Below are 19,086 nucleotides of genomic sequence, written 5' to 3' on the forward strand. Positions count from 1 at the left end.
TGTTTCATGCCATATCATATTGCATCACATGAAGAAAAGAAAAAAAATTTTAACACCCAAAACCACTGAAACATGGTCATGTATATAAAAGACATTTTCCAATCAGTCTAATGAAAGACAGATATTGCCCTTTATTAACACCATGAATCTTATATGCCGATAACTAATAGCCTGTTCAAACCACAAACACTGTCTGTACTCACTTATAAGTCAAATCCAACTGCAAACTGCACAGACCCATATCTGCCATGTACAATGTCAAGACAGATCTGGAACTGTGCAGTTTGGTAGGAGTATTTAGTAGAACAAACAATGAAGACCCTTACCTGCAAGCGCATTATGCTATGTCTAATCAGATCTTTGTTGTTTGCAGTTTGCCTTGACTTATAAGCAAGTATATATGGAAGGTTGGCAGGTATGCTTTCTCACCTGTTTTGCTGGAAACAAAGCCTTTATGACTTCCTTCCAGTTCTTCAACATCTGAGAGTTGGAGGTCAGATGGTTGTAGAGGGACAACTGGTAAATAGCAGAGTCCATTGACGTGGAAATGGTGCCAATCACCTCCATCCTTTTCTTTCTGTCAAAAATAAGACCAAGAAAAATAAAATGAAAGGCCCAAATTGTGCATGAAATTGCTGACGTGGCTGACATCTGCATAATTTTTATTTTATCTTCATCAATATTTGATGGTTTATCAGCATAATGTGTCCAACATTGAAAGGCATTTTCAAGGTTAGTCAAATTCTGCAAAGCATTATTTTCTAGATAAAGTTGTTAACAATTTTGTCTATTTTTAGTAGCCATGGTCATATTTGATAAGATAAGATAATATAAGAAATGATGAGGTGAGGTGAGGTGAGGTGAGGTGAGGCGAGGTGAGGCAAGGCAAGGTGAGGCAAGATGAGATAAGATGAGATGAGATAAGATCAAAATAAGATAAGAATTTAAATATAGATATGAAATAAAAGTATTTTAAGCATAAAAGATTCATATATATGTTATGTACAAGTATACAGAAACATCTACAACAATGAACAGTGTCTGGCATTTTTAAGAATGAAATTATGTAGCACACTTAGAAAGTAATTTGTTCCATCTACTTATAATATGAAAACTTAAATGAACATCATAGTTCCACAGAGATTTCTAAAAACAGTTCTTACTATTAGATATTCTTGTCATCATTGAGAACACATACTTTCTCAGTAACATTAATACAAATCTGATTGCCCTTCATGCCTGGATACCTTTTATTAAATTTGGGTAAAATCTATTGAGACATTTCTTAGAAGTAATTTAAAGTGTAATCGTTTCTGAGTTTAGCAATGGTCTTAGGTGGTCAGGATACATTCCATCAAAGGTGATCAAATTCCACTGAGAAGTGTTCAGAAGAAGTTACAATTTGTTTCTTGTTTTCAGTAGTGGTGGCTATATATTTTAAGCAGTTAAGCATATTTGTAAAGTATGAAAGACCTTTTTGCAATCATTTATTAATACAAATTTTATCAAATAAATTCTGTCAATTGTTTTTTTATAGAATAACTAAAGAGTTTTCTATTTTTTTAGCAATAGCTTTATATTTTATATTGCATTTGCATCACTTTTATAAGCTTGAAAATCTTTGATGTTAGGATGCTTCTGGTCAAATTTGGTGAAACTTTGTGAAGTGGTTTTTGAAAAGAAGTTTAAACATGTTTTAAATTTTAGAAATGGCTGCCATTTGATACAGCAGATAGAACCAAATGACTCAATATCAAAGCCCAACCCAACAACCAGCTTTAGGCGGCAAGTTTTAAACTAAGTATGTTGGCCATGATAAAAACTCAACATCAAAGCCCAACTAGACAACCAGCTTTAGGTGGTAAGTTTTAAACTAAGTATGTTGGCCATGATAAAAACTCAACATCAAAGCCCAACCCGACAACCAGCTTTAGGTGGTAAGTTTTAAACTAAGTATGTTGGCCATGATAAAAATTAAACACAATTATGTTTATGACATAAATTATAAGTAAAAATATTCCTAGGAACTCATTTTCACATAATCTGCAAGAGGTCATATGCTAAATTTTAACTAAATGAGTAATTTAATTGGAATTTCCTTAAAGATTTTAGTCTAATAACAATGTTATATGCTGGCCAACCAGAATTTTGAGTATGTTTGTCTGATGGGCAACAATTCGTTCTAAAACTTGTTCTACTCCCGTGAATTGTATAAATCTGAAAAGCAACTATACCAGGATGGAATATGTCATATTTTGAAGCTTAAAAGTTGTTTTCTTTATTAATTTTAGCAATGGTGGCCGTATTTGATGGCAGAGGCATCATTTGTATGGGCTTGAAAGTCTTCATGCCAAAATGCTTTGTCAAACAGTTTTCATCTTTTGTACTTGCAGTCATATTTGATGGTGGAGTGGCATCATTTGTATGGGCTTGAAAGTCTTCATGCCAAAATGCTTTGTCAAACAGTTTTCATCTTTTGTACTTGCAGTCATATTTGATGGCAGAGGCATCATTTGTATGGGCTTGAAAGTCTTCATGCCAGAATGCTTTGTCAAACAGTTTTCATTTTTTGTACTTGCAGTCATATTTGATGGCAGAGGCATCATCTGTATGGGCTTGAAAGTCTTCATGCCAGAATGCTTTGTCAAACAGTTTTCATCTTTTGTACTTGCAGTCATATTTGATGGCAGAGGCATCATTTGTATGGGCTTGAAAGTCTTCATGCCAGAATGCTTTGTCAAACAGTTTTCATATTTTGTACTTGTAGTCGTTATTGATGGCAGAGTTACATAATTTGCACAGACAGGAGTGCTTTTTATGCCAAGATTTCTCAAATCTGGGTAAATTTTGTTGAGAACTTTTTAAGAACTTGTTTAAAAGGTTTTTCTGTTTTTGATAACAGTGTCCATATTTAATGGTGGATTGGCATGATTTGTACCACTTGAAAGCTCTTAATGCCCTATGTCAAATTTGCTTCAAACTGGTCAAGTGGAATTTGAGAAGTTTATTCAAAATGAGAATGTTGATGAATGACACATTACAGCTAACATCAGGGACAAAAGTTATTTAAGGATCTGAAGAAAAAACTTTCTGTCTACCATAATTTTTTTTGTCAGGTATGACTTTAACATTTTTCAGTATGAAAAACAAAATTAATAAATGTTTTGTGCACCTACTACTAACTGTAATTAATCATGAACTTAAAAGTTGCACACGTTTAGTGTCTTCCTAACTTTGTAAAAAGAAAGTTATTCTACACAAGGTAAAAAAAAGGAAATATGTGCACTGCAAATGATATGGTTGCATAAATTTTGCATTGTGTACAGAATTGCCTGAAATTGCTAAGATTTCTGATCTGCAGATAGTTTGGGGCAACATAAGAACACTATAGTTTGGGGCAACATAAGAACACTATAGTTTGGGGCAACATAAGAACACATAAAGTTTGGGGCAACATAAGAACACTATAGTCTGAGGCAACATAAGAACACTATAGTTTGGGGCAACATAATAACACTATAGTTTGGGGTAACATAAGAACACTAGTTTGAGGCAACAAAAGAACACTATAGTTTGGGGCAACATAAGAATACTATAGTTTGGGGCAACATAAGAACACAATATTTCATACAATTTTCTCGAATTATAAGTCCTTTCAGCTCTTTAATTTGAAAGTATTTTACATGAATACTGTTAGATGTATGTACTGTATGCTTGTAAATGAAAATGAGTGAATATATATTCTTTAACCCACCTCTCCTTATCTTCCTGTTCCTCCATACTCCAGAATCAATAGATGAACTGAAAAAAGGAAACCAGTGATTTTTGCTTAGCTCTCTTTCATTAGATAAAAACATTCAGTTCATCAAAAGTGTTTAATTTATCTCTGTAATATATAAACATGCCAACTGAGAGACCTGCAACAACAGAACACATTATAAAAGCTTGAGACATGGATCCACAAATAACTAGATCTATTAGTACTTACTGGATGCAGGCAAGTGTTTACAGATTATACTCTGCAAGATAAGAAGTGTAAATAGATATTTTTTACTACTGGGGAGATAACTCTGTTGTTATTTTGGGTTTAATGCCATTTCTCAGCACAAGATAGGCCAGTATAAGTGGTGGAGGTAGAAGCCTGAAAAACTCTGGAAAGAACCACCAACCCACAAGAAGCTACTCTGGTAGCCTTCTCATAGACTCACATCGGCCAAGCCCAAGATTCGAACCACTGAAGGTCTGTATTCGCATTGAGCTATGGCAGATCAGGATCTATGTTGTTTGCAGGTCTTCAATCCCTGTCTAATTAAAAAAAACTAATGACACCCATGCGGAGACCCCTTTTAAAACAATTTAGATCCCCATTCTCCTTTTTTATTCTGCATATCTTTACAGTATCATTCATCCAAATTACTAATCTTTACCTGCTGCACAAAATCAAAAACAGTTATGTTAGCACCCAAAATCAAATTAAAATGTAATTTTTTCAGTAATTACCTTTTCTCAGCAAGTAAAAAAGAATTGACATGCATAAATCCCAAACAAAATAAACAGTCTCAGATGTGAACAAACCCTTGACAGTACAAAGAGGAATTTAGCTAGAGGTTCAGTTATTTACTTCTCTCTCTTACTCACCATGAAAAGATAATATTTCTGTCTATTGGCCACTTCAACAATTGTTTTCCATGTTACTGTTTACATAACCAAATACAAACACAGAATTTATTGTCTTAACATCTGCATAGCTGAGACACTTATGGGTTCACACATTGCCATTTTAGTGTTTGAAGGTGAGGAGAAAAAGTTTTGTGTCTTTTTGAAATCTGTTATCTTTTCTTATATCTTGTCAACTAACATTACTCATACACATAAACATTTCACAAGATTTGTTAAAATGGAGATAGCAGATTCTATTTGCAAGCAACAAAGAACACATTTTAGGCCTAACAGAAAACCTAGAAGACTATATCAAAGTACCAAATTCTTAAGGCAGCTGACTGTTAAGAATAAATAATTATAAAAATGAAACTTCCATCTTCAGATGGTTCATAACAGATGTAAATCAGAATTTTATTAATCTCTGCATGGGAGAAAATCCTGCAAAGTACAAGAACTGCATCTTTGTTAAAGAGTCTGTACTGACAATCAAAAAGAGCCAAGAAAATATAATCAACAGAAAATGTAGATGAACGAGATGTGTTTGTAATTGTATGATATATAATGACTATTGAATAATAGGTTTGCACAAGATCACACCAGAAAGCAAAGAGAATAGCATCAAACATTTTGGAACATTATATTTCTTAATCTTTTTAAGAAATTGACATATAAACCTGCTTATAAGACAAGTCCAACTGCAAACTGCACAGACCCAGCTCTGCTGTTGCATAATGTACTGGCAGATCAATATCTTTGCAGTTTGTTGTGAATAATTAATGGAATAAACAACATAGACCCTGATCTGCAGGTGCATTATGCTACAACAGATCAGGATATTTGTTGTTGTTTGGGGGGTTTAATGCCATTTTTCAGCATAAGATAGGCTATACATGGTGGCCAGTATTAATGGTGGAGGAAGAACCTGGGAAAACCATGGAAAGAACCACCGACCTACGAGAAGCTACCAGCAAGCTTTCTCACATATCCACATAGGCTGAACCTGAGACTCAAACCCATGCAGACAGAGGTGAGATGGTAGTGATCCGTAACAGTGAGTGCTTTAGACCACTTGGGGCCCCATCAGGATATCTGTTGTTTGAAGTTTGACTCAAATTATAAGTGAGTATAAAGGATATATTGCAGGAACAATTATTGCCATACACAATATACAGTAACAGCAAAACTCTCTGAATATGTAAGTGTACAGCGATATATTATTATGTTTTCATGGATTAGATTTCATCAAATTTAGCTATTTCAAAAGAAGGAAAACATTTAAATTGTCTACAACAGAGTGCTGTGTAATGGTGCAAAATTTTGTAGAGATAATTTTGCAGTACAATCTGTCATAGTAACAATTAAGATTGATGTATGGGCTAGACTCACAATAAATTTTTGACTGCAAGGGATAGGATATGCCCGGTTTGGGGCATGAATTAAATTTTAATTAGAGTCTTTTCAATAACAGTCTGGCAGATAGGGTTAAGTATAGGGAATGACAGGGTTGAGACAAGCCAGACCAAACATTTTTGGAAATCTTGGGCCATTTGAAACAGGTATCATAACATGATATTTTCCAGAATAGTTATTAATGAAGGCAGATTAGACAGGATTATTCTGACCTCAATGGGAGTGTTAACATTTTTTGGTGGTTAAAAAAAAGTAATCTTGACTGGCTAATCTAAACAAGGGTGTGTGTTCCCAAATGGAACTCAAGGTTTTTAAGAACTTCCCCTTGCAAAATTAGTCAGTTTAAGTTCTGAGGGAAGCCAAAATTTAACTCCAAGGAAAATTCATAATTTCTATCATTAAATAAATCATCCAAATGACAGGGAGTCTGGAAATTTGAGACCTCTAGAACCAGTGAAGAAACAGAGTGGAGTCTCTAATGATAAGTGAGCAAGGGCTCAGGAAGGCACAAAGGTATTGTCTCAATCATATACAGTATGTTCATTCATGCAAGTCTGTAATTATTTGTTGAATTTATTTGTTTTAAATTCATACTTAAAGTTTTGCTTGAGTTCAGAAATAATCATGCATTCAGAGTGTGGAATGTTATATGATTCATGTTTTGTAAGAATGTCATATAATATTTTGTTGGTATGAATGAGTTTGGATTGAGTGGTTTTGAATGTGATAGAAATCATTTGTACAGATTTCATAGATTTCTTTTGATATGAATTGTGAGAATGAAATTATTTGTCTTCAGTGATTTGTATCATATATGCTGAGAATTGATTTTTCTGTCTGGAAATGTATGTTAATGAATTGCTAATTAGCAAAGTAACATAGTTAGGACAAGGAGTAAAGGACATTAATTGATTGTGTAAGTAAGTTGTGAATTCTTTTCAACTGAGAATCAATGGTGTTAGCAATAGGAACATGTGTTGACTGACAGTTCAGCTAGTAATTTGTAGCCACAGTGGGGTGTAATGGTTATCTAATTACAGTATGTCATGTTCCAGAGGAATATGAGTAGCCACTAACAAGACAATAATTTATGATGGTAGGATGTGAATATTCAAACAAGACCATATTAGCTTAGTTCTATGGAATTGTGATAAAACAATATCTGATGTAAAAGAGTGGGAATATTGTTGATCCCAGGAGAAGGAAAAATATAACCTGACGCATATTAAGGCTGGGTATTATATTTTTATTTGAAGGAAAATAATTGTTCCATACCTATACTGAAAAGTGGAAAAAGCATGGTCTACAACCAAGACAGTTGATGACCTTATGAGGCTAGAAGGAGAAAGAGAGAAGGAAAGGAAATATGGCAACACTGATCACCAACTGTAAATTGGAAAAGACAGGAAACAACCAGGTGATGCCAACATGATATCAATTTGAATTTGATCAGCCACTCAATTAAATGATGAAATCAATTCTATCAGTATAAAATGATGGCTAATTGAATTTTGCATACATTTTTTAAGTCTGTTTCTAAGAGAAAGTGACTAATTCAAATGTTCTGTTCAATTTAATTTTGTTTATGTAACTGATTCAAATGTTATATTTTATATACTAGGCTCAAGTTGTTCTGTTCTTTATCTCTGTTCAGATCTGTTATTCCATCCATTAATTTCATATTTTATTGTATTATTTACTCAGTTTGGGCAATAACAGCATGGTTGATCATTTCCTAGATAATAATAACCAAAACACTGTCAGGAGTGGAAGATCACACACCATCCCACCTCTGATATGCTGTATGTCTGTCACTGCCATGTTTACATGCATATAATGTATGCCCAACTTCAAAAAGAAAACCTAATCCGCCACTATGCAATGTGCAGGTAGATCATGGTTTATGTTACTGACTGAGTAGAATGAACAGTACAAACCAGCCCTTATATGCCAACATATTATCGGATGGTAGATCTGCCATAACTATGCTGCTTGCTTTCAAAGGTGCATTATAAAAAGAAAACATGGGAGCCAGTCAATTACTTGCTCAGAATACAATTGTAATGAATTTATTGATTCTTACAATCACAATTAGTTATTTCTGGCATACTTAACAATCAACCAAATTTCTTGATGAAACGGAATGATTTCTGCAGAATCTTTAGTGAATTTTACTTTGACAATTTGATCCAGCCTGTAAGCCCTTAAATACCTGGATTTGTGCTGGATAAAGAGTACTTCATTTCTAGTCTATATTTGGAATAATATTTTGAGTGCATGCTATTGTATAACATACATAACTGCAAAAACTGTATAGATCCAGATCTGCAATTGCAATGATCGGGGTCTTTGTTGTGTGTTATTCTAGGGTGTGTTACAGCAAACAACATTTATGACTCCGATCTATCACAATATATACAGTGTCAGATCAGGGTCTGTGCTGTTTGTTCTACTAGGGATTCAAGCAGGCAGCATCTAAGACCTTGATTGGCACCACACACAATGTGAGATTTGTGTTGATGCTGTTTGTTTTGGATGCATATTATTGAAGGATAAATAAGGTATTTAGATAGTCAAGGTACAGCGAAAGGTTAAGGATATCAATACATATAGGTCAGGCTAGGCCTTAAGGAAACACTTTAACATGGTGTCATGATGATGAACAGGTTAACTAAAGTGAATAGGAGATCAAATATCTAACACTTTCTATCGTACACTGATCAGAAAGTTCAGTGCGCACATAGTGGTTAAAAATGTCCCTTGGGGACCATGGAGATCTTTCAAATGAAAAAGACAGACAGTCAAGCACCAATGTTTTACAATGTATAATCTCGCTTAAAACATTTAAAATATATGATGAAGTACAATAGAAACTTGTTTATTTAAACCACCTGGGAGACAAGAAAAACATTCAGGAAAATGGGAGTTTGATTAATGGGTCTCAGGTCATATGTGACCCACACATTTTGTGGACATGCCTATAAGACCATGCTTGATTCCAAGCCACATCCCCCTCAACTCTTGTTTTCAAAATTTTGGCAAATATCCACAAAGCATGTCTCTGTCTGTTTATAACCCCATTCCCAACATTTTGACAAATTTATTTGCTAACCACTTGGTGTTGTCATGGGAGAAATACTGTACATATAGTTCAGATGAATTGATAATCATAGTAAAGAAGGGTAAAAAAAATGAGTTTCTAAGGCACTGAATGGAGATATTTCTTTTTCCTATCCATTTGCAGATATCTACCCACTTTACAGAATAAAATTAAAAGGGATACTGCAATGGGATGCCATCAATTTCTGGTTGAAACTGTATTTCTATTATGATGCATCAGCAGGGACTACCTTGTAAACTTTTTGCTAAAAAAATGGTTTTGGGGGGTGCTTACTAAAACTTTGTCAAAGATATGTTTAACTGGGGACATGCTTAACATTAAATATGGGCGTATCATGCAGAAATTATGGAAAAAGTTCCACTTTAATTTTAGATGACACAATATACAGTTTTTCTTTCATTTTCTTAAAATCCACTAAAAGATTCACTCATTTATTTTTAAATCATACGATTATGGCTATATTAGGTTGTTGTAGGGTTTAATGCCATTTTTCAGCACACGATAGGCTATACATGGCAGCCACTATTAATGGTGGAGGAAGAACCTGGGAAAACCCCGGAAAGAGCCACTGACACACGAGAAGCTACTGGCAAGCTTTCTCACATACCCACATTAGCTGAATCCAAGACACAAACCCACGCAGACAGAGATGAGATGGCAGTGATCCATAACAGTGAGTGCTTTAGACCACTCAGCCACTCGGGGCCCCACTATATTAGGTATACAGTGACACCTCATATATACCATGGTTCATGAAAGCTAGTAAAATCACCTTGTCAATTAGACCACCTACTTATACTGGTTTAAATGTGGCATACTGTATAAAAAAAACATGAAAATTAATTTTATTTAATGATACAAACTCCATAATTGGTTGTAATAATTCAAAAAGTACAATTGTGTAAAGTAAATTTAGAACCAATGACTGAACTAAGTTAAGCTAATTAATTTAATTGGCTCCATAATATACATACACTGAAATTGGGACCAGAGTATACTAAAGGCTAATACTACAAGTCCACTTTACAAATAAAAAAATCATAAAAATAAAAACGAATAGCAGATGACATATCTATAAAGCTATACCTTGTTATACTGAATATATTTTATCCGGTTATCATTAAAATCTAATTAGGTCATCCAGACACAAGTTATCACAAGCTGCTTGCAATAACTGACATCTACTTATTAGGGTGTATACTCGCATATAAGTTGAGTATAACTGGAAACTGCACAGACTAAGATGGTCAATCATATAATGCACCAGCAGGTCGGAGTTGGTGCATTTTTTGAGGCCCCAATTGGCCACGTGATCTAATGTGCTTGCCTTTACCAATAATTGACAATTCATCCCTATCTGCATAGGTTTGATTTCATGCTCTGCCAATGTAGTTGAGAAAACATGCCAGTAGCTCCTGTGGGTTGGAGGCTGTCATATATATCCTATTGTGAGTTGAAAAATGGTATTTAACCCACAACAAACACTGTGCATTTTGCTGGGGGATAACCAGTAGAACAAACAAAACTGACCTGGCTTGGCTGGCACATTATGCAATGGGAGGTCTGTGTTGTTTGCTGTTGGTTTTAACTTATTGGACTTATAAGTAAGTATATATGGTATTTAGTGAGTTTCTCAAATTTCCCATTGATCAGAAGAACATGAGGTTGACATTCATTTTAACACATGATCATAAGGGTTGCTGCAGTACTAAATTACCATTTATACTCACTTATAGGACAAGTCCAACTGCAAATTGCAAAGACCCAGGTTTGCTGTCACATTATGCACTAGAACATCTGCAGTTTGGTTAAAGAGTAATCAGTAGAACAAATGACACAGACCTAGATGTGCAGGTGTATTATGCTATGGCTGATCATAAGCATTGCTGTTTGTAGTTGGACTTGACTTATAGGCACATATATATGGTAATATTGTGCAGATTTTGTAATACATGATGCCAGATGTTAATGAAGATAAAACTCAGGAGATAAATACTGTATATACTTGCATATAATTTGAGTCAAATTGCAAAAAAAAGAGAGATTCTGATCTGCTGTAGCATAATGTGCCTGCAGATCAGGATCTGTGTTGTTTGTTCTACTCATAACAAACTGCACAGACCCATATCTGTTGGTTCATTATGTGATGCAGATCTGGATTTGTTCAGTTTGCAGTTGGACTTGTCTAATAAGTTAATACATATGGTATACATATAAATATTTTTACAAAATTTAGTTTGCCCAAGTGAAACAGTTTCTTGGTCATCATGACAAAAGATTTTAACTGGAGAAAGTGCCAATTAAAAAGAAGATAAGAACTGCTGAAATGGCATGAAATCTAACCAGGTATTATAAATGGTTCATATGTGACTGGCACAAAAACATATTTGGGGCAGTATTGACTACAGATATCTGGGATATACTGACATATAATAGCAAAACAACATGCCCAATTTTGCTACTGAAGTAAGGACATAAAAATGTGCTTAACTCTAACGTTTTATGAGCATCAAATAGATGACAACCAAAAGATGAATTATAGTCCGGAAAAGTTAAAGCGTTCATGGGGCTAATATCTACTAAATCTAATCAACATAATGCAAAATTGTATAATTTCTTAACTCAAGCAGTGAAAAAATGCTAAAATCAACTTGAATCTCTATGAGGTTATTGGTCCTGGGTATCCATAAGCAAAAGATAAAATCAATGTTGACATATTGTAGTTATATGTGATACATAATAATGGAGACAAATATTCTGAGAGATAAATAAAGCAGATTGACAATTTAGTTTTACATTAGTTGACAAATTACACTGAACATTTAATACTTAATTTATATAATTATTATGAGAAATTATCAAATCAGTTGCACAAGAATTAGATACTGATTGGAAAAATCAAGAATAAGAAACAAGTTCAATGTGCAGTAATTTTATTCAATGATAAGACCAGGGACATATTTCACATTTTTTTGAAAGTGGAGCCTTGTAACAAAATGTTTGTTTCAAACAGACATTTTAAAACAATTCTCAATGTCCCAGTGGGGGATGGGTTAATAATGTTTGAAAAATACAGTAAACGTCCCAGTGGGTGATGGATTAATTATGTTTGAAAAATACAGTACAAAAATTGTTCTGATTGCTGAAAGTTTCTGTAGATTGCTACTTAATTAGCACAGTTTACAAAGATTGTTTGTATCTATGGTTAAATTTAGGGAAATGGATAAAGAGTAATAAAACAGTTCAATAATTGGCTAGCTGGTTCAATATATGGCTAATTGGTTCAATATTTGGCTCAAAAGTTATTCAAGTTAATTAGAAAATAAAATCATGCAATAATCTGACCATTTTTGCTGTAATCAATAAGTATAAAATTAAAAAATTATTTTTTTAATTAAAAAAACCAGTTTACTGAAGGTAGTTCATTGTTACTGTTTAGTTCTTTTAGGTTTTAAAAAATCAGACAAAACATGTTTAAAATCTGCTTCATTCTGACAGAACACTATTTTGTTGGTGCAATTAATATGAAACATTGGATACTAAAACTTTATGGATTAATGATATTTTGGAAGATTATTGAGAGTGCCATCTATCTGCAAAACAGAAATGATTTAGCGGAACACAAATACCCCCCCCCCCCAAACGCAACACTTAATCAAACAGAAGGATTGGTGGATGGATAAGGACAATATTGAATCCTTTTTCCACATTTACTGTGGAAAACAAATACTAACAATGTTGCCTGATACATGTATACAGTATTTACAATATATAAAAATATAAATGTTATCGCCACTTAAATTATCAGTTCTTGGTCAAAAAATTTATTACCACTGTTGAAAAGACAGAAACTACTGATGAAATATTCTAGTTTCTCTTCATGTAGTTGAAATTTGGATTGGTCTTGTCATATTTTCACAGTTTATCATGTAAGAAAGTGTCAACTAAGGTATATTAAATTTATGGCATCTAATGAGTAACCATGTAGGTAATCTGTCATCAAATGACTTCTTTTGCTAATAAAGATACAACACAATCTATAAATATTGTTACTTTGTAATAGATCTAGAAGTTTCAAACATTAAAATTTAAATAATTGGATGAAAAAAGAGCATAACTTACAATAAAAGTGATCTCACCTGAATACAAGGACTGCTGGAAGTATTCTGTGGCAAGGTAGCAACTGCATTGTTTTTTGTAAACTGGCAGGTCAAGTGTTTGTGCTTTACCTGAACTGTATACATAGTTATATTTATTGCTTCAGAAGTAAGTCTACCTGAAGTAACAAGAATTTATCTTTTTACCTGTCCAGTAAATGGCCATTACAGGTGTCAGTTCAATGCCTCATAGTAAAAGACTAAATGAAATGAAATTTCACCAAAACTATAAAATGACATTTTGATTTCTTGCTGCATTTTTATAATCTTCAATTAGCCATTTTTTTAAAAAATAAACTGAATTTTGTAAAAATCTGACAAATTTTAATATCATATAAAAATCTTTTTATCTAAAATACCCAGCTTACAGAGCTCATATGATGTTAATTGTATAAAATACATATCTATGAACAACACGAACCAAATCTACCACTGTATATGTTAGCAGATTAGGGTCTATATATGCCATGTGCATAATATTAAAGTAAAACAATTAGCACAGACCCAGATCAGCCACTGTATGTGTTAGCTGATGAGGGTCAATGCTGTTGCCAGAAATTAATGTATAACAAATATCAGAGACCACTTCTATCGAAGAATGTGTTAGCTGATTAGGATCTATGCTATTTGCTTGTAATTTATGTAGAACAAATGGTTTTGACCTAGATCTATCATTGTATAATGTGTTAGCTGATCAGTGTCTATAATGTTTGCTTCAAACTAATTGTACAACAGATATGAGACCCTGATAGAGTTTGGTGTGGGTTAGTAACAGTAGCATTGTATTTATAGAGGGTCTACACCAGGTGCGCCATGGAGCTACTTACCAAAATGATTCTTATTTACTTTTGACTCAGTAAAATACCAATATTTTGCAAAGTAGCACAGTAAAATGTTAGCATTTAAGGCAAGTAACGAGTTATACAAGCAGCTAGCAAAAATTATGGACAGAACTAGAATAAGTGTCGATCATGTAGTCACTGGTTCCATGCAGCAACACAGGTGCAGACAATATAAGACAGAACTTTTGTTTTGTTTTGTTGGTTCAAATGTCACTTTTAACACATTACTGGCAATATTATACTAAACAAATGGGAGGTAAGTGCCTTTTAAAAGGTCAAACCAAGACATTATTTAAAACTTAATGTCACTGATATGAATGAACAAGACTGGCATCTGAGAGAAAGATGCCTTTCAATAACAAGAAAATAAAGTCTACTTTTGTGAATTCAATTGCTAATTGGTGTTCTAAAAATTACATAAACAAAGCTATTAGATAAATGGTTTAAAAGTTGACTGGATCTCAATAAATCATTCCTCTTTATGATTTCACATCAAAGTGATAACCAGATTAAATAATTTAAGAAAAACCAGACTAGACCATGTTCCTAAAATATGTTTATGAAACTCATTTTAACCAACTTGAATAACTGATTGGCTGTTAAGGTCAGGTGACTAGTAAATTAAAACTGTTGACAGGCTAATGAATTTCTGTTTCATTATAAGTCTGATGTGAAAGCAATTTGATAAGAAGGTTAAAAAGAATTAACACATTAACTTTAATTTTAAACACATATCAATCTACTTAGGGATGTACATATAATTATTAAAAAAAAACAAAAATGGTTGGATGATTCTTAATGACAATTATTTGCCAAAATCTAAACAAATATTTTACAGCTCATATCAGATGGGAAGTTTGAAACATCATTAGTCTACGTTAAAATATCTTTCATGTATATTGTGTTTGAAAAGACATTAAAATGAGGGGTAAATGCTGACCAATCAGAATGATTGAGACATTACATCTATTTTTTCTGCATCTGCCAATGAACAATGACAACAATTAAACAATATTAATGAAATCCCAAACACAAAACAAATTATTTTCACAAAGAATCTACATTCAGCATACTAACCTGATCATCCATCTGATCATTTGAAATTATGATCACCAAATCATGTCACAGGGGTATTTTATGTGAAAGCATGGTAACTTCATTGCTTGCATGGTCCCTACAAGTGAAAAACTAGCTGAAATAAGCTCAGTCAACAAGGAACAATTATTGTACCACCTATAACAACATACTGGCTCTAAGGTGACATATGACACTGACTACCAGAGTGATCAATTATGAGTATGCTGAATTCTTTAGTAAATGAGTATGTGTGTGATTTGGAATTTTAGTGTAGCTTTAACAAAATTTCAGTCATATCGCTACAATGTCTGCAGTACATGTGGCAGTTTATAGTGATGTCTAGCACTGGGGCATCATGCCGCAGATATGTAGTATCATGTCCAACCCAGTCACATTATTCTGACACCAGGCTGACCAGACCTAATACTAACCGATTAATGCTGAGTGCCAAGCGAGGCAGCTGTAAGTACCATTTTTATGTCTTTGGTATGACTCGGCCTGGGTACAAACCTACAACCTCCCACATCCGAGGTGGACTTTCTAACTACTGGGCCACCAGACCAGTCTTCAGTAAATGATACGTTTACTGTAATATTGTTAGCATCAGAAGGACTTCTAGACAAGATCATCATTTCCACATTTTAATAAACATTAGTCTAAGATTTAATCAACAAAGCTGAAAGTACCCGAATGACAAATATGATAAATAACAGGTGCTAGCATATATTATTCCCAGTACATCCAATGTCCCTTTGTGGTAAAGGCTGGTTCATAATATGCTATATATATTTACTTTCACATCTAACAATAAAAATTCATAGCACAGTTCAGATGAATGAAAAATCATTCAATAATTGATTAATTTTTCTGTCAGTAATAATAATAATGCTATTTCTGTTTGTTTTCTTTTTTGTTATAGCTGTTGTTGCATGCAGTGAAAGTTTATTGTGTGTTTATTCTTTATGATCTATAAAACTGAAATGTTTCTCCAACTCTTCGCATTGTATGAGACCCCCTGATGATATAAATAATTTTTAAGTACTTTTTTTTGTCTAGAAGTTTATTTGGCTGTTTTCATTTTATATTAAAGGTAAACAATTCCAATACTAAATTTCATACTTTTCGATCTAATAGACCTGAATTGGGAATAATAATCCAGCTAAGAGAAGCACAAGAAGATGAACACCAACTTACAAATACTTTTAGTGAGTTTTGATTGCTTGGAACTTTGCTATGTAAAAACACAAATGTTAAAAGTGAAAAAATACCACATTTCACAAACGATCGTCCTTAAATGTCCTTCAATAGTCTCGCTTATGAGTCAAATCAAATTGCAAACTGCATAGACCCGTAACTGCCATTGCATAATGGACTGGCAGATCTGAGTCTATGCATTTTGGTAGCACTAATCAGTAGAACAAACAACACAGATCAGGGTCTGTGTTGTTTGCAGTTGGACCAACTCTTAAGTGAGTACAGATGGTATAATGACCTTTTGATAATAATGACAATTTCTTCTCACTCCAAAATACACATTTTAGTTCCACAGCTGCTCCTAGCAATGGAGGATGTGTGTGTGTGATTTGGATTTTTAAAATAGCTTTAACAATTTTTCAGTCTTTGGTATGTCTTGGCCAGGGATCAAACCCATGACTTCCTGCATCCAAGGCGGATGCTCTAACCCCTATGGAGGATATAAAAGTAGATTTTGGCAGCTACAGTTCAACCCACGATCTTTTCTAGCTAAAAAACTTCACTTTTCATTGAAAAACACATAAAATTGCCCATTTTTAATAAGACAAACCACCATGTTGCTGTACTTGAAACACCAAGAGAAATGTTGGACTCATACTTGCTGAGATTTACTGAAACTAAGTTAAACTTTAACTATGATAATTAAAACAAAAGGTTACTTACCATCACTTGTTAATGAACCTGAGAAGAAAACATTACACTCAAATCCTATGCATATTTTCTTGCAATGTGATGTCATCCTTTTTTATCCTTGTGTAAAACCCGAAATAAAACCATTTCCTAATGGCACAATGATGGTTTAAAATAGTACAAAACAACAATTTCAATAAATGACTAACCATTTTGTACAAGGATTGGTAACTACTGTTAATTTATATTGGTTCACAAGAGAATATGCCCAAACCTGGTGAAGAATTAAAGTTGTCCAAAAGTTCAGTCAATCCATTAATCAAAGGTCAGTCCTAATGTGAAATGTCTAAAAGCTATTCACTACTGTTGAAAAGGTAGCAAACAACTTTCAAAAGCATATAAGGAGCCAATGATAGGCCTCCAGAGAGGTACATATATCCACAATGTTCAACAGATCATTGAAGACATTCAGGTATTGTAGAACTCTATAATCCAAAGCCTATCATAAATTGAACATACTATAGAATGAGCATTTCATCTGTTCTGTCATAGTGGGTTACATATTTTGGGTTACAATATAAGATGGAACATGTCATTTGTTCAGAAAAAGTGTCATAATGGGTTACAATATTTTGTGGGATATGACATTTGTTCAGATAAATGTCATACTAGGTTATGGTATTTTATTGGATGTGTAATTTGTTCAGGAAAAGTGTCATAATGGGTTATAGAATTGTGTGAGACATGCCATTTGTTCAGAAAAAAGTATAATGAGTAACAGTAGTTTATGGGTCATGCCATTTGTTCAGAAAAACAGTCATAATGAGTATTTTGTGGGACATGTCATTTGTTTTTGTGGGTCATGTCATTTGTTCAGAAAAAGTCAAAATGAGTATTTTGTGGGACATGTCATTTGTTCAGAAAAACAGTCATAATGAGTATTTTGTGGGACATGTCATTTGTTCAGATATGTCATAATGGGTTATAGTAAATGATGGGACATGTCATTTGTTCAGATAATGTGTAAAATGGGTATAATGTGGGGATTGCCATTTATTCAGAAAAAAATTTCATAATGAGTAACAGTATTTTATGGGATATGCCATTTGTTCATAAAAAGTGTTACAGTGGGTTATAACATATTCTGGGATATGCCATTTGTTCAGAAACTATGTCATAATGGGTTTAAGTATTTTATGGGCCATGCCATTTGTTCAGAAAAAGTGTTATAATGAATTTATTGTGGGACATGTCCTTTGTCTAGAAAATTTGTCATAATGGATTATAGTATTTTATGAGACAACACACTTGTTCAGAAAATGTGTCAAACTTGATTATTGTATTTGATTGGACATGCTATTTGGACAAACCAATGATTACAAATTGAGGCTGGGATTTATGTTGTATTGTACTATGGGAGTCTTACACATTTGCCAACTGAAAATTAAAGGAAAAGCCAGAGGTTTAAAATTCTCTTTAGTGTTCTGCTGAAAATCTGAATACAAAAATCTTTAATATTATTTTCAAGTGAATCATCCTTCATAAATTTGTAAATTATATAAATTAAAAAAACATCTGAATGCTACTATGTAAAAAGAGATTGCTGTACTTTTTTATTTGCTTTGTATGTGCTCATGTGTAGTAATACAGGTTCGAAATCTCACATGGCATGGTACCAAAAATAGACCGGGGTAAAACCCAAAACAGTATGTTCAGTCATCACATGAAATGATTTGAAAACCTATCATTCACAATGTAGATAGCCTTACAGTGCCAGAAGGCAATGAAAGTATGTGCAGGAACCTATATGATAAAAATTAATTTTATAATCTGTTGTTGTAGTAATAATAATTTTTAAACTGATACCTTATGACATAAAAGAGCCAGCAAAACCTGACGAAAGCTCTGATATGGATGCCAAAGTTTTTAAGAC

General features: G+C 33.4%; 1 protein-coding gene across 2 annotated transcripts in view; it reads right to left on the minus strand.

Annotated features, from left to right (window-relative positions):
- Window positions 1–3,867, minus strand: part of LOC149802897 (cilia- and flagella-associated protein 337-like) — a 146,498-nt gene extending 142,631 nt beyond the window's left edge. For both annotated transcript variants that reach the window (XM_089952389.1, XM_089952386.1), the window contains exons 1-2: window positions 3,755–3,867; window positions 430–577 (exon numbers count right to left, since the gene is read on the minus strand). In XM_089952389.1, the coding sequence (XP_089808515.1) occupies window positions 430–577; window positions 3,755–3,780 (174 nt within the window). In that variant the 5' untranslated portion in view covers window positions 3,781–3,867. The remainder of the gene's footprint in view (window positions 1–429; window positions 578–3,754) is intronic.
- Window positions 3,868–19,086: the final 15,219 nt, after the last annotated feature.

Source organism: Sinohyriopsis cumingii, chromosome 3 (genome assembly GCF_028554795.1).
Source record: "Sinohyriopsis cumingii isolate HCF-2022 chromosome 3, ASM2855479v2, whole genome shotgun sequence".
In the NCBI taxonomy this organism is placed as follows: domain Eukaryota; kingdom Metazoa; phylum Mollusca; class Bivalvia; order Unionida; family Unionidae; genus Sinohyriopsis; species Sinohyriopsis cumingii.